The sequence below is a fragment of the Podarcis muralis genome, chromosome 3 (assembly GCF_964188315.1).
Source record: "Podarcis muralis chromosome 3, rPodMur119.hap1.1, whole genome shotgun sequence".
Classification (NCBI taxonomy): Eukaryota; Metazoa; Chordata; class Lepidosauria; order Squamata; family Lacertidae; genus Podarcis; species Podarcis muralis.
The window spans coordinates 84711921-84728843 of record NC_135657.1 but is presented as its reverse complement, the minus strand read 5'-3'; the positions used below and the strand labels follow the sequence as shown (position 1 = coordinate 84728843).

At 41.4% G+C, this 16923-nt stretch overlaps 1 protein-coding gene across 4 annotated transcripts in view; it reads left to right on the top strand.

Annotated features, from left to right (window-relative positions):
* The window catches only part of COL19A1 (collagen type XIX alpha 1 chain), a 192001-nt gene that overhangs the window by 117233 nt on the left and 57845 nt on the right, over window positions 1-16923 (top strand). For all 4 annotated transcript variants that reach the window (XM_077926263.1, XM_077926265.1, XM_077926264.1 and 1 more), the window contains exon 17: window positions 8582-8635. In XM_077926263.1, coding sequence (XP_077782389.1) covers window positions 8582-8635 — 54 coding nt within the window. The remainder of the gene's footprint in view (window positions 1-8581; window positions 8636-16923) is intronic.

The following is a 16923-nucleotide window of genomic DNA, read 5'->3' as shown; positions in this document are numbered from 1 at the left end:
TTATATTTCCTTTATTCTGTAGCATTTAGGTAGCTGATGCTTTTTATATAATACATTTATTCTGGTGCATGCAGACGTTACCATAGAAACAAAAGTTACAAAATGCAGAATTTAAGCACTACTGGTTTTGAAGATTGCTACAGATTGAGTAATTTAGAAGTGTTGCCTCCTAGGACTTGTGTCCAGTCCAGTGCTGCCATTATGCAAGTGGAACAGGCTTCCACTTGTGTTACAGGACTCCCTTTCTTTCCTGCCCCCTGTAGTCACCACCCGCTTTATCCTCTGGAATAGCACTAGGTGTTGTGGATTCTCTATTCACTTCTATTACTCTCCTTAGGCTCTTTCTCCTGAGCTGAGTGGCAAGCTAAGGACTCATTAACACCTGCTACGACAAATACTAAGAGGTTTTTCTAGAGTTCGCTCCTTGGGCCACCTCATTTGTGCGTGGGCCAAGACACAGAAAATGGGAGTATATGGGAAAACCCTGCCCAAATCACAGTTCATTGGAGGAAGAGGGGGGCTAGAGACACCCTTAGCCTACATTTTAGAAGCAAAGTAGATGAGAGAGTCCTGACTGGGTCTCCTGGAACTTCTCTTTTTCTTCACATCACTGTGCTGAGATAGGTGATGAATTAGATAAGGACCATGGCATGGGGAATAGGGTTAATCCTTTCCCACTGTGCCATTTTTCTTATGCCCCCTGAAGTACTTGTGTGGAAAGTGGTCTGGAGGGAAACAGTTAAAATTTCTCCCCAGCACCATGGTCCTGCCTGACCCAGTTTGGAGGGCACATGGTTCTTTTGACAAAAAAAGAAATGAAAAAGGTAAGCATCAGGCTCTCCAGTCAAGGATTTCCCACATGTTTTCTGTTTTGTTCTTTAGCTTGTGTCACAGGGCAAAGCAAGTCTTGCCAGACAGTTCATGCTTGCCCAAATCAAAATATAGCCTTGGTTAAGAATCACCAAAAATTGTGAGGGGGAACGAGAAGGTTGCCCATTGCACTCTATTCAGAGCATCTACATTAAAATACAAATCAACTCATAAAGCACAAAAAAGGCAAAATGGGGCAAATAATTTTTGTATTAACAAGTTAATACACACATACGTGCTCCTCTTCCTGCCATGCCATTCGTTAATATGGTTATATGCGGCTTTGACCTGTAGTGGTTTTTTGTGCTGAACAAGAACATCATCTGTGCCACTTTCATTTTTGCTATGACATCTCCAGTAAACCACATGAAAGACCATTCCTTTTTATTCGAACTTCAAGCCATGTGAAAGTGTTATTGCACTGGACCGTCAAACCACATTGCAGCTGTTCATATTCACTTAGACACAGTTGAAATAAAGCTCAGAATGTTCTGGCCCAAATCAACCAGAAATTCTTAAAACGTTTTCAAGTGCTAGTACTGCTGCAAGCCGAGGAGCTTTACTGAATCCATTTGGTAGAGCCACGTTATTGAAAAGGCCTGCTGTCTCCAACCCACTTAAGCACTCACCCTGAAAAGCTGTTCCTGGGGGTTGGAGAACCCTCTGGAACAGAATGGGATATGATGCAGAGCGCTACCATGAGCATGGAGAGGGGGTCACCCAAAATGTTGTGTTTTATCATCACATCTGGTTTGGTTCTGAGATAACAAAGTCGCACATCTAAAGGGTTTGCATGTTTGTAGACCCATGGACTGCAAGAAGATCAAACCTATCCATTCTGGAGGAAATCAGCCCTGAGTGCTCACTGAAAGGACATGTCCTGAAGCTGAATCTCCAATACTTTGGCCATCTCATGAGAAGAGAAGACTACCTGGAAAAGACCCTTATGCTGGGAAAGATTGAGGGCACAAGGAGAAGGGGACGACAGAGGACGAGATGGTTGGACAGTGTTATAGAAGCTACCAACATGAATTTGACGAAACTCCAGGAAGCGGTGGAAGACAGGAGTGCCTGGCATGCTCTGGTCCATGGGGTCACAAAGAGTCGGACACAACAAAACAACAACAACAGCTCTCTCTAATTCATAGAATTGACAAGCAATCTGCCAGCTTCCAGAAGCTGGAGGAGGGAAAAGGAAGTTTATAATTTTTCCATCGGCAAAATTCAGTTCTTCATTATGATCTGTTTTTCACTGGAAAGGCTTTTGCATTCAGTTTAGGAATTCTACACACACTTAAATCTCATTGACCATATGCAAACATTTTACAATCTGGAAAAACAAAACAAAACAGCAATATGGACAGGAAACTGAATGCTGTAGATAGAAAGATACACATACCCATCTGGATGCAGATTTTGCATGATATGGGATATATTAAGAAGTTGTTTGTTTCCTGGATGGATCTGTGATTCATTGTTTCTGAAGGCTAATGAGGGCTTTTAGTGTATCTTTCCAGCCCTTGCTCATTCATCTGAAATTGAATCAAGGTAGCATAGGGATGAAAGACAACTGCTAGCCCTTCTAGCAAGAGATTGCTGCTGCTGCTGCTGCTGCTGCTCCTGCTATCCTTCCCACCCCAAAATTGCTTCCACTTAATGAGAGAGAAAAAGGCTAATTCACATTTCTTGCTGTTAATGTAAGCTGAATGGGATGTTTCTTCTCCTGGCATATAATCGTGGGTGAGCAGGGAGAGAGAAGGATCATATGGTCTCTTGAGAGAAGAAGGCTGAATGTTTTAAAATAGTGGTTATAACAAGAGAGAACAAACCCATTCCTGTTTCACAAATATTCAGAGCTGTCATTTAATGGGCATATTGCTTTTTAACCACCAAACCACCATATGCACACATTTGCCATAACTCCAGTTAGCTAAGTACTACAGACTCCCTGCTTTTCAAAAGTCAAGCCATGGAGCCTCCGCTTTTGGAAATTTTTCATATCTCTAGGGTAGTTTTTGTTATGTGGTGCCAAGGACCCCCTGGGTGGGTTACGCAGACCCCCTGGGGTCTGCGTGGGCCACCCTTTGGGAACCGTCAATGTATACAATTGGATGTTCTGTGAATGATTTTATTTTCATTTATTTATTAAATTTGATGATGCCAAATATTTGCTGAAATCACAGTGATCCATAGGTTGAGAGGAAGAGCAGGGGGCTGGATTCAGTCCTTCCCCTTCCCCTGCCACACACGTGATAGACAGGGCTCTAGATGTTTTAACCAAGGCAATACACAACGTTGCCAGTGTGTGTGTAACTATTTATAAGGAGTTAGGCGCAACTGTAATCGCCATAGGAACAGATTAGGAGAAAACAAATGGGACCTTGCAACAAAACATTTGTTTTCTCCTATTCTGTTTCTATTGATGGACATTGCCATTCAAATGGTGTGTGTGCACCGCGTCATGTGATCAATTATGCAAGGCGGAGCTTGCCTCCCCCCCCCCCCAATATTTTATTCAAGTTGACACCCCTGTATTTGTGTGTCTCTTCCTTCTGCCTCCTTTTCTGGCGATTCCATTCTTCTTTCCAGTCACTTATAAGTTCTCTGTGGTGGTGCCGTTTGGCTCCATATGCAGGAAAATGCAACGGCTTAAATTGGAAATAGAGGGAATGATAGTAATGGAGTATGTTTCGGAAGGCTCATGGCTGACTGGCACAAGGTGTTTTGGCATCCTGTTTACTACGATGTCCACTCTAACTTTGTGTATGACATCTTAGAGGGGAAAAGGTTTAAGGGTTTGCGAGGGTATAATGTTTTTCTGTGGTAATTAGCACCTGAGTCACAGTTGTGCATGTCAATCAAAGTCCCATTTTCTTTGGCTTAATGCTTTCCCTGCTACTTTGTTTAGACTGCTCCCATTTAAAGTGTCACTCTAAAGTCAATACACACTAAGTGACAGACAGACAGACAGACAGACAGACAGACACAGGAAACTACTTTTAAGGTGGCCATTAGCATTTGATTTTAACGCTATTGTAGCACAAGTTCATTCTAATTGTAATATGTTTAAAAACTGTTTAAGATTTAGAGTATCATATTTCAGGGTCTACATCTCTCTTGCTTCCTTATTTAAATTGTAAGTTTTTGTAAGTTGGACTAGAGAAAACTGGGTTCAGATTCCAAATAATCTGGTTGCATGGAACAGCTTTCCCATTGACTTCTGTGGCAGTATCATGGAAGCTTAGACACGCGGGCGGCCCTACGTCCACATTGTAGCACGCAAGGCTTTTGGATTAGAACCAAAGATTCAAATAACTGCAAGTCAGCATCCTGCTCTCACAGCGGCCAGCTAGATGCCTGTGGGAAGCCCACAAACGGGGCCTGATCAATCTTCCTGCATTTTCCAGCTACTGCTATTCAGAAACATACTTCCTCTGACAGTGGAGGTAGAGCATATCTGGTTAGTAGCCACTGATAGCATTATCTTCCACGAATTGGTTTAATCTTCTTTCAAAGCCATCCAGGGTAGTGGCCTTTGCTCCCTCTCGTGGAAGCAAATTCCATGGTTCAACTATGTTTGTTGGGGGGGGGGGGAATGTACTTCCGTCAGTCCTGAATCTTCCAACATTCATCTTCATTGGATGTCCATGTTATAAAAGAGGGAGGGAAACTTTTTTTTTTTTTTAGGTAGGCACTGGTGACTTCAGGATGGGGCTACTGCAAGTGGGGCTTCCCTTTGTGCTTGATGATCCAGAAGCTCAGTTAGTGCAGAGTGTTGCAGCCTAATCAGGGATCTGCATTGGTTGCCCATTCGCAACTAGGACAAGATCATTTTGTTGTTGTTTTTTTAAAAAAATAATTTTTATTGGTTTTTACACATATTTTCCAACATAACATCCTTTTAAACATCATTTCGAAATTTTTGGCTAAGACATCCTTCAACCTCAACTGATGGTTTTCTAAAGTCTTTCTAGTTATGCATTTTGTTACTATAATTATTGCTATAAACTCCAATTTCCAATACATCTGTTCTTAATTCTTTTCACAATAATTTATAAATTACTCCTTACAAAGCATCTTTGAACCCTACAAGCAATGTCAATTGATTACAATCGCTTTCCAGATATATTGTAAACTTCTTTCATTCCTTTAGGAAAGTCTGGTCCTGCTGGCTCTGAATTTTCCCTCTTAGTCTTGCCATCTCAGCATAGTTCATCAGTTTCTCTTGCCACTCTTCTTTTGTTGGTATTTCTTCTTGCTTCCATCTTTGGGCTAATAGTATCCGGGACAAGATCACTTTGACTCATGTATGCCTACACAGCTGCTTCAATTTGTGGAACTAGCACAGTTACAGGTGCCAAATAATACTCTTTCTGCACTTGGAAGAAATATTTTAGTGTGGCAGCACCTGTACTTTGGGGCTCGCTGCCTACTGACATCATGCAAACCTTTGCTGTATTCTTTTCAGGGCCTTCTTAAAACATGGAGAAGTTACATGTGTTTTCTCTCTTTTTAGCTACTGTTGCTTTTAATCATTTTTTGCATGTTTATTTTGAAAATTCCATTTAAAAATATTTTGAATTGAGAATTTAGATGTTATATTTTATACTTTTGTAAGACCTTAGAGGTTTTCTTACAGTCAAGCCGTATATAAATCTTGTTAAATGGTTTGGTTTGGTTTGGTTTGGTTTGGTGTTGTTGTTTTTTAAAAAAATCCACTTTCTCCATTCCATGCATAAGTATATACACTTCAATCATATTGCCTCTTGCTCAACCTTTCTCTATACTAAAAAGCTGCACATGTTGTAACACTACCCCAAAGTGGGGTTGTTGCATCCTCTTGATCATTCTGCTTGCCCTTTTGTGAAGCCCTTCTGATTCTATCCTTTTTGAGGTAAGGTGTCCAGAACTGTCCACATGCAATAACACCACATATTTGTATAATGGCATTATTATATTAGCAGTTTTATTTTCAGTTCCTTTCCTAATGGTCCCTAAAATGGAATTCATGTTTTTGACAGGTGCCACACACTGGTTCGACATCTTCATCAAGCTATCCACTATGTTCCTAGTCAATCCCCAGCAGTTCAGACTCTATGACGTTATATGCGATATTAAGATTATTGGGGTTTTTTGCCCTGAGATGCATAACTTTACATTGTTTACATTGGATTGCATTTGCCATTTTATCGCCGATTCATTCGATCTGTAGAGGTCCTTTTGAAGTTCTTACAATCTCTTTTTGCTTTAACAATGCTGAGCAATGTAGTTTCATCAACAAACCCGGCTACCTTGCTACTCACCACTAACTCTAGATTTATGAACAAGTTAAAAAGCACAGATCTCAATCCTAAACTCTTGAGGACTCCAGAGTTCTGGAACAGCTCCCAGCCCCCCAGAGCAGCTTTTCAGAGGGCTGGTAAGGGAAGGAAGAATCAATGGAAATCTTCTCTCCCCTATGTCCCAGGAGTGTCCTGTGAACAGAACTCTACATAGGGGAACTCTATGTAGATCCAAGCCAATGTAAACAACTTATAAATTGATACAGCTACAAGGTTTCAGAAGGAAACAAAACTACTGAGGAGTTTTTTTTATTTTAAAAAAATCATTGTTGTATCTTCATCGTCTTAACCTTAAAAAAAACCAAGCTGACATCTCTGGAAACAGTCAAACAAAAAGCTTTAAAAGCTATTAATGAAAAGCTAAGTTAACAGATAGCATATTGACCTAAAAATGCACGGCCATATGTGAAACGCATGAACTTAAAAGTGATACCAGGAGACACATGGCTGCTGAAAAATGTTAATCTACTGTTTTCCGGTCTTGGATTCCCATAGAATTGCTTAGCTCTTGGAATCAAGGTTTAGCTGGCTGTGACTCTTAGCAGGTGACAGATGACTTAAGTAATGGAGATCAATAAGTAGGAAGCACGTAATTCAGTTCACTTACAACATAGCTGAAAATCAGTCTAGAAAATGGAGGGGAGGACATTTGTAAATGTGTTAAACACAGCCTATTGTATATGTCTGAATTATATTGCAGTTCTGGACTCGCTGAATGTTAGCGCCCTATCAAAATGCTTTTATCCCTGAACCATACCTATAAAATGAATGCAAGTTAAAAATATGTTGAAGCGAATTTTCCCTTTTGTTTCTAATAATTGTCTGAAAGCTGTTAAAGCTCATTGTTTCAATTGTAAGTTGCGTGGCTTCTTTCTGCCTCTCAGTCTTATGCTTTGCCACTGTTTCCAGCATAAGTTCAAGGAAATGCTTGTTTACTAGAGTGGCAACAGACATAAGTACCCCATATCAGCTCTCTTATACATGCAGTTGCACTTTTAAAGGGCTTAAAAAGCGGTATTTATAACTTTTCTAGTAGTAGGGCCACTGAAGTACAACTTCAGAAAGTACAACTTTCTGAAATATTTTCCAAAAAGTTCATTGAATGTGTGAATTTTCATATCTATTAACTGCCATTGTTTCACCTATCTGCTGTACTGATATCATTCACCCCTTTCTGCCCCCTGATTAGATCTCTTTCCTCCAGCAATTCAAGGCATTTGGGATGTCACAATACTACATAGCCAATCAGCTGTGGTTCTGTGCTGATGTCACTGAGGGCAAACATAGCCAATTTAGAGTCACTGGTCACACGGACTTCCCTTGCCAGTTAGTGATTGCTAAGTGAACTGAACATCATGACATGGAAACAAACAACTTATTTCCAGGGCTATTATTTCTGAATAAGTGAACACTGCCTTTTGCAACACCAAAAAGGAGATAGGTGGTACTGTGGTCTAAACCACTGAGCCTCTTGGACTTGCCAATCAGAAGGTTGGCGGTTCAATTCCGCACGACAGGGTGAGCTCCTGTCACTTGGTCCCAGCTTCTGCCAACCTAGCAGTTCGAAAGCACACCAGTGCAAGTATATAAATAGGTACCGCTGTGGTGGGAAGATAAACAGCGTTTCTGTGCACCCTGGCACTTGTCAGTGTCCCATTGCACCAGAAGCGGTTTAGTCATGCTGACCACATGACCGAGAAAGCTGTCTATGGACAAACACCAGCTACCTTGGCCTGAAAAGCAAGATGAGCGCCACACCCCACAGTCACCTTTGACTGGATTTTGCCATCTAGGGGTCCTTTACCTTTTTACCTTTACCTTTGCAGCACCACATAAAAAACAACAACACCAAAAGTGATACTGAAATTTAACCACTTTTGATGCTGTCCTGGTTTTTCCAGTCCCTTAGGCAAGCTGAGTAAGGAGGCAGATAATGAGTTAGCCTTTTTTTCTTACAGATGAGAATAAGACCAGTTTGGGTTCTGTTTGCAGGAATAAAAACCATCAGCATTGTAAAAGGGGTTGGGGAGGTATTTGGGTATTACTCAGCTTGCCCTTCAAGAAAGATAGGAGAGTATAAGACTTCGTTAGCAGTCTAGGAGCTAAAGTTATAGCACAGGGTCAGGTTTGAATCTTTCCGGTAATAATTTCTGCAGACATTCTTGCTTCTTAAAAAATAAATGAGGCCACTTTATCCTTAACAAGCCCTTCTCCCTAACGCTCATTTATTAGAACAAAAAAATTCCTTCCAGTAGCACCTTAAAGACCAACTAAGTTAGTTCTTGGTATGAGCTTTCGTGTGCATGCACACTTCTTCAGCTCATTTATTCTTCTAGTAATTATCTGTTTCTTTGTTTCTTTATATCCAGGGACGACGAGGCAAGCCAGGACTCCCCGGAAAGTCAGGGCCACCAGGACCGCCTGTGAGTAACTGCTGTGTGATGCTAAGTTCAGTCAAGAATTTGTAGCGGATCAGCCAACGGTAGCTTTAAAAGAGCACATCATTTTCTCTGCAGTATCTAACCTTTACAACTGCACAGGGGGAAAAAGCATAGGAGTGTTGGAAGCTGCCTTATAGTGAGACAGAACATTAGTCCCTAAAGCTCAGCATTGACTGCAGAGTCTGTCTAGGATTTCAGACAGGGAACATTCCCAGCTATACCTGGTGGTATTGGGGACCGAACCAGGAACCTTCTGTATGCAAAGCAGATACGGTGCAATTGAGCCACAAGGCAAATAAAATATTTTGCAGACGCTTGTAGAGGAATGGAGTAAGGAAGGGACTAATAGGAAAGGAACATAACTTCTGAAGCTCCAGTGGAAATGGGAAGAAATTGGTTAGTAATTCAAGAAGCCGGCTATGTGTACATTATCTGAGGGATATTGCTAATTTAGTTTACCCAAACCGATGATGCTGTGTGCTTAAGATGGGATAATTTCTGTCTCAGAGGGGTAATTGCAAAAGATGAAGGGCTGCACGGTGAGCTTGCCAATAGTCCGAATGGTGGAAAGGATTATAACCAATGCTGGAAAGAGCATTCAACTGTAGATCAAATGAGTTTGCTGAAGAATTAAAGAAGATTAAGAAATACATAAACTGTATGAAAGGAATTGCAATAACGCATCACTAGAGGCTTTAATTCAGATCTAAGCATTTGGGGATTGTTTCCTTCGTTGCTAGATTTGCATGGTTTGGAATGTGAGCTTTGAAATTCCTCAAATCATGGAATGGATGCAGCCTCTGGAAGGATGGCATTTTGCATTAATATTTTAATGGAAACCTCTATTTCATACACACACACCCGTACCACCTTGCTTCTATGTTCTTTGAAAGCACATAAACAAAGATGTATCTTTTTTAGTAGATGGATTTATATTTCACAAAAAAATACTGCTTGTTTTTTTTTTAAAAAAAGAATGTGTTGATATTCTTTTGTTAATCTTTTTTTTTTTTGGTAGGTTTTTATCTTTTAAATAAATGTAGTGATAGAAAGTAATGGAGTTCATGCTACAACTCCTATTGGTTTTGCAGAGATTCTTCATTTAGAATTAATGTGTTGTTTATACTCATGTGGATGCAATGGCCACATACCGGGGGGGGGGGGGGCTTCACATGAGGAATGACAGAATTCTGTTCCCCACTACCACACTGCTTAGTGTGCATGCACTGGCATACATGGTGACCCAAACACCTATGACTTTTAACTTTGCATTCTTTGGCTGGGCAGTAGGGGCAGAGTGGACTGGGGTTTGGGTGTGCACTAAGAACTGTTAGGATTCATGCTCCATGTTTGCAGTCATGGGATTGTTGTCTATCACATGACGGTGTATGTTTTCATTCCACAGTGTGGGAAGTGACGGAGACAGGATGTTTTGGTATTGCTGTGTTCCGTGAAGTGGGAATATTGTCCTTTGTTCTTTCTCTCTTTGCTGTCTGATGAGAAAGAGGAAGGAGCTAAGGCAGAATGCTCCGAGTGTATTATATGTAAATAAAGGAGATTAGCCAAAATGATGAGCTATTAAGTCTCTTACGCGAACTGCCAATACTCTGCAGGATCGTAAGTGTGCTGATGCTTTTGGTATTAGTCGCTGTGGTGTTCGGGCTGAAGAAAGCTTTTGAAGCTCCCAAATGACAGACCAGGAGGGAAAGAACATGCCAGTCAGGCATGTGTCTCTGCCAGGGTCCTACACGAGAGTAGGACGATCCTAACAAGAACTCCCTTCCCCTGTAATTGCCTGGTGTGCTAGATGCCCATGCAAGGGAGAAAGGGGGGAACAACCAGAATTTGTGATGCCTTGCGTATGTGAGAATTTGGTGCTCAGAACGTCCCTAAATGGGACACCCACTTTACGAACCCAGAGGAGTGATGTCAGGAGGCTTGTAATTCTGTATGTCAGATGTTACTGTCTGATGAGTTTTCACTCTTGGCTGTGGAACATAATGGACAGAAATCCATATTCTACAGTGCATCTCCTTTAGAGCTAAAGGGAATCTTGTCTGTTTTGCAACAAAAGTGTTGCTGGAGACAGTAAAAAATTACAGCTGTGAAGGAAAGGGTGAATAAATGGGAATACACAGTGCCTTCACTTAACTAAAGACAAAAAGAACAAACAACATAACAATATATCTCAGGAAAGGAAAACTGAGATAGTGACCCAAACAGTGCCCCCATTCATCACCTGGAAAAACAAGAGGGTAATAATTCTCCTTGACATAGACACATGGAGACTATTCCAGGAATACAGTTATAACTTAAAGGCAAAATCTGTGAAGAAAAAAATTCTAGTGAAATGGGAATACACTGGCAGATTAAGGTATATTCAATATATTAAAAAGTACAAAGCTGATTTGGAAATGTTCTGAGTTTGAGTTAATGCTGTTTTAGGTAGTCAACTGGTAGCAAACCCTACAGAGATTTTTTAAAAATGATTACATATATAATAACAGCTCTTTTTGTATTATTAATGCTTTAACACTTGGTCTTGTATTAAATATGTACTGGGTTGTTTTTTTTAATTCTAGGGAAAAACAGCATCTAAAGTTTAATCCATATAACACAGGGACATTTTAAATGATTTTCACATTAGATGCTAAAATTGTGAAAAGTGATAAAGGCAAAAACTATTGACCACACACATCTCTAAACTTTCTTCTAATTGATGGGTGAGACATATACTGTACATAACTGTCTGATTACCCTTGACATTTTGCTTTCATTTTCATTCTTCTCACCTTCTCCTTCAGGCTGATAATATTCATGATTCTTTAGACTACTGCCTTCATGTCAGCTGATCTGATAGGAATGTTTTGGCATCACAACTTCTGTTTGTGGCTCAAATACCTCTGTGCATTTGTCGTTGAAGCTCTTCTGCTACTTTTCCGAATGCTTTTGTCACGAAACCATTCAGAAGTAAGCGGGGGTTCATTTAGATTTTTAAATAAAAGGTGCTTCATCAGACAGAGCTTTGCAAAACAGCAAAGCAGCATTCAATGAGCAAAGATTGGGGGCGAGGGGAATGAAATGAGGATATGTTTGAAAGAGGCCAGTAATGTACTTATGTGTGGGTTAGAGTCAGCAGGTAAATATGGATGAAAAAAGAATGTGCATGATTAATAACCATACACGGTTCTCCACCTGTTCTCCACACACCAACCACCCCATTCTCCACACACACTCTGCCTCCCCCCCTGCTGCCATTAATTTTCAGCTTTCACTTCTGCTATACGGTGTAATGACTTCTCTGTATTCTTTCTGATACACTGACAAAGCACAGATTTCTGGATGTAGGTCTGTCTAGGTCCCCCAGGGGTGGGTCAGAGCAGGTTGCTGCAAGGGTAGGGAAAATGACATCTTACTGAGGAAAATGAATGTTCTTGTGTGTAAGGGGCTATGGGAGCAATCATAAATCTTCACAAATGGTCCAACATAAGAAGAGCCTGATGGATCTGCCCATTGACCCATCTAGTCCAAAATACTGTTCCCACAGTGACCAACCAGATGCCTGTGGGAAACTCACCATCAGGATCGAGCACAAGACTACTCTTCCCTGCTGTGGTTTCCAGTAACTGGTATTCAGAAGCATTGCAGCCTCCAGCAGTGGAGGTAGAGCATGGGCATCATGGCTAATAGCCATCAGTAGACCTCTCCTTCATGAGTTTTTCTCATCCTCTTTTAAAGCCCTCTAGGTTGGGGGCGATCACTGCCTCCTGTGGGAATGTTCCATAGTTAAAAACATGGAACTTAAGTAGCATGGAAAGCATTCAGCTAGCAGTAAATTAAATCTTGGTTACAGCAGCATATGTGGGAGGACATGTAGAGAGCAGAGCGAGTGCAGTGTAGTGGTTTGAGTGTCAGACGAAGACCTGGGAGACCAGAGTTCCAATCCCCATTCAGCTGTGAAGTTCGCTTGGGTGACTTTAGGCCAATCACTTCCTCTCCGCCAAGCCTACCTCACAGGGTTGGATAAACTCGAAGAGAACAATGCTTCCTTGAGGTTCTTGGAGTTAAGGTAGGATAAAAATGTAACAATGTAATAAAAGGTAAAGGGACCCCTGACCATTAGGTCCAGTCGTGACCGGCTCTGGGGTTGCGGCGCTTATCTCACTTTACTGGCCTAGGGAGCCGGTGTACAGCTTCCGGGTCATGTGGCCAGCATGACTAAGCCGCTTCTGGTGAACCAGAGCAGCACACGGAAACGCCGTTAACCTTCCCGCAGGAGCGGTACCTATTTATCTACTTGCACTTTGATGTGCTTTCGAACTGCTAGGTTGGCAGGAGCAGGGACCGAGCAACGGGAGCTCAACCCGTCACGGGGATTCGAACTGCCGACCTTCTAATCGGCAAGTCCTAGGCGCTGTGGTTTAACCCACAGCACCACCCACGTCCCTTAACAATGTAATTGATAAATCCAAATTCAGTTTTGCACAGTGCTGTTTTCTGATGTTAAGGTGGCCTGTTTTTTTATTTTGTTTTATTTAATTGTAACCCCTTGATCACTGTGACTTCTCTGCTCTGCGCCCCCACAAATGATTTCGGAGCTATTTTCTTGTTTGTCAAAGAGCGAGCGGTTTCAGGCACCATGTGATTGGACCAGAGCAGATTGGTAGTTTACTAAGGGGAGCTATTACTTACTTTGAGATGTCTAAAATTACTCTAATTCTCACTGGACCAAATCCAGATTCCACAGAAGTCATGAAGAATATTAATTGCTTCTGTTAAGAATCATGTTACTTCTTTGACATTTCTTTTTCTTTTACCTTAGAGTATTTAAATTTTTTTTTTTAAAAAAAATATCAGTAATTATGAACAAGAATTGGCATTCCCTTTTGGCGCAAAACTCTTAGATACAATTTCTTTTTCACTTGTGTTGTTTTAGAGCATTGTTCCATTATTTCACTGCTAGAGATCTCAGTAGTGTTCAGTTTAGTGTGTGGTATTTCATGCTGGAAAAAATACCCAAGAAGTTCATTTTTTAAAAAATAGAACAGCAGCTCCCTCTAGTGATTCTGTATCCACATTCTCATAGACAGCACTGAAAGCTTTTCATTGAACAGTTCATTATAGTACTTAGAAAGCTTCAGAGTTGGTCCCTCAAAATAAGAATCAAAGAGCAAGTGAAAGGGTACCTTTCACTGGAGTAGTTAGATATTTGAACTGTTCCAAAAGGCTTTGGAAAGGCACATTTTTATTACATAATTCCTTCAGAAAATAGACACCCCTGCATGCTTACTAGAGCACCTTTTTACAGCACTCCCTCTGGTTTCCTGCAAATTCAGAAAAATAACAATAATGAGCAGTGGGGTGAGGGGAATAAAATTTTACAGCCCTATAAATGTTTCCCACCCAACATGCTGTAATATTTAAAAGCCTGCCAGCTGGGGGGAAACAACTTGGCCTTCAGGAAGAGCTTGGACTTGTTGTTGAACATAAAGAAGGACTTAGATGAACTTGCTGCTCTGTTTCCCGAGTCAACCTTGTTTTGGTCCTCCCTTCTGAAGAGGAGAGTTTGGTGTGGCAGTCGTTGCCCTGTGGCCATTGACAAATCCAGGAAACTCTTGAATCGTGTGGTGGCTTGCAAATTGTGTTATATGAATGACCACATGATCGAGCATGCTGACATCAAGTTCAGCAAGGTGGCTCTGTTTCGATCCAATGGCATTCATTTGTCTAATCATGGAAATGATGTGTGGTTGGCCAATATCATCAAAAGCATTAGGGATTGGTTGCAGCTGTGAGTGTATTTGGCGGCGAGCCCTTTTTGGCTCGGGTGGCGGTTAGGCATTGGAATATGTGTCGTGTGTTGGAGGGCATGTTGTGGCCATCACCTACCCCTCCCCTTGTTGGGTATTCCATTAAAGGAATCCGGCGGTCGTGGATCCTGTCCAATGCCCTGCTGGTGGCTAGGGCCATGGCACGATCCTCGGTGACATCAGAGGAAGCTTCCAGTTGTATTTGCATCAACAAGCTCCTCCCACTGGTTGTTAACCTTCAGATGACTCCCTGCTGAGCAGGGTGGAGTCATGTATAGATTGTTTGATCCAATGCCTATGCCAGTACCACTCACATGCTGTAACCAATAAAGTTGTGGCCTTCTTTAGCCCATTAACCTAAAATACATGTGTCCTTGTGTCTTATTTATCTCTAAGTGGGTGGCGGGTCCTCGACTCACAAATCTGGTGGTGATATTCGAAGGCACAGAAGGCTAGAGCAGAAAAGATTAATTAGTTTACAAAAAAGTAGGCTTTGTTTAGAGAAATTACTGGGGGCTCAGATGACTTATAATCTTTTTTTAGAGGCCTAGTCAGAAACAAAATTTATTATGAGAAGAAAATGAGAGATGGTGGACCAGCATCTCAACTCCCACACTTGCAAGGAACCTTGTCGCTGCTGATTTCTGTTTGTCCATCCATGGATTATGTTTTTTTCCTTTCCCACCCTGCTGAGATCCTGTTTAGCAGAAGTTGCCAGAGGATATACGTGTTATTGTCTTTCCCCTTGATAATACACATTTCAGAGCAAATCACCATGTTTCAAACATACAACAATATTTATTTCTCCAGAATATCCGTATACATTCTGCTACAATCATTTCCCTTATCACACATCTTCCATTCACATGATATTGCTTTAGTTTTCTTATGTAAAGGAAGTATCTTTTGTTGTTATGCACAGCAACCATAATAACCTTCCAAATGTTCATTTAGAGCCCAATTTTCATTGCAGCTTTTGAAATGTAAGCAATTGAGTGGTATTCAACTATGTTTTACTCAACCTATTGCAATTAATGAACATGGCCAAGTTGGATCCATTAATTTCAGTAGGTCTCTTCTGATTACATCTTAGCTGTATGCCGCCCAAATGCATCATTAAAAATATGCATTGGTGAAATTGTGCTGTTAAAGTATTTTTTTAAAAAAGAACAATCTTGTGCAAGATTACCAAAAAGTAAGTTTGCAGAGTGCAACAGGGTTTATTCTCAGGTACAGTTTTGTAGGATTGCAGCCTTAATAAGTGTTCAAGAAACATAGTTTGTGTATTGTCACTGCAAAGCTTCAATATTTGGCCTTCATTTTTCTCTCCAGCACCATATGCAGTCCTTTCAAAAAGCCCTTCATCCCCCCCCCCCCATCTGTATATTAATTCTGTATAGTTATATCCTGTCATAAGTCAAGATATACATGTTTGTGCCACCACAACAGCTATCTTAAGTAGCTAATGGTTTGCTTTGGAAATCGCATTTCCAATGCTTCTGGAAAGATTGTCATCCTTCCAGGGTTTCTGGAAGTGAATGAATATTTCAGTTAATTATAGTAAACAGAATATCAGAGGCATTATAAGATCAGTTCATGGGGGTATGGGTACTGCAGAGCTTTTTTCTTTCTCTTTGCATGTGTATTAGAGAAGAATTACTTATTGGGCCCTATTGTTAGCTATTTTATTAATTTTTCATCATTGGCAGGGCAAGGTTTCTTTTATTTTTATTTATTTAGAGCATTTTTGCTCCACTCTTCATCCCCAAAGGCTCCCATGCATGAAATCAAAAGAAGGCACCCTCTCCCCGCAGGCTTGCATTCAAACAAATGGGGGGCGGGGAGGATACAGCACACAAGGGAAAGGGGACAAGGAGGGAAGAGGAAAATAAAACTCAGAACTCCGGCACCAATTTCTAGACAGTTGTTCTTATACTGACCAGCTGGCATAGTTCAGAGGCAGGACGTGCCTGATGGAACTGGGCCTCCAGCAAAGTGGATGTAAATGAACCCTGCTTCCTATCTTTGCTACTGAGATAGCCTGATGAAATGGCTACCCCACCCCCATGACAGCTGAGGGAGAGGAGGCTTGATGGAGCTGGCCTGTCACAACAGAGCCGGTGGAGAGAGCTCTGCTTATCAGCTCTCCCACTGCTAGAATAGCTGCCCACAGATGACAGTTGAGATTCTGCCAGCTGTTACTGATACCTTGTGTGGCCTCTTCAGCAAGAATCTCAGGCTTATTTTCATTTGTCACAGACATAAGGTGGGTCCTAATCATATTCCCAAGCAGGCAAATGCATAGTTTTTCAGCCCAGCCCTCATTGATTTTGCAGCCCAGCCCTCATTGGGGGGTGGGGTGGGAGCAACCAGCCTAGAAACTTGGGCTTGGGGAGAATAGGGTTCAAGACGCACTTTAGCCGCAAAAGTTCAGAGTGGCCTCTTTCATCCTTTCAACAC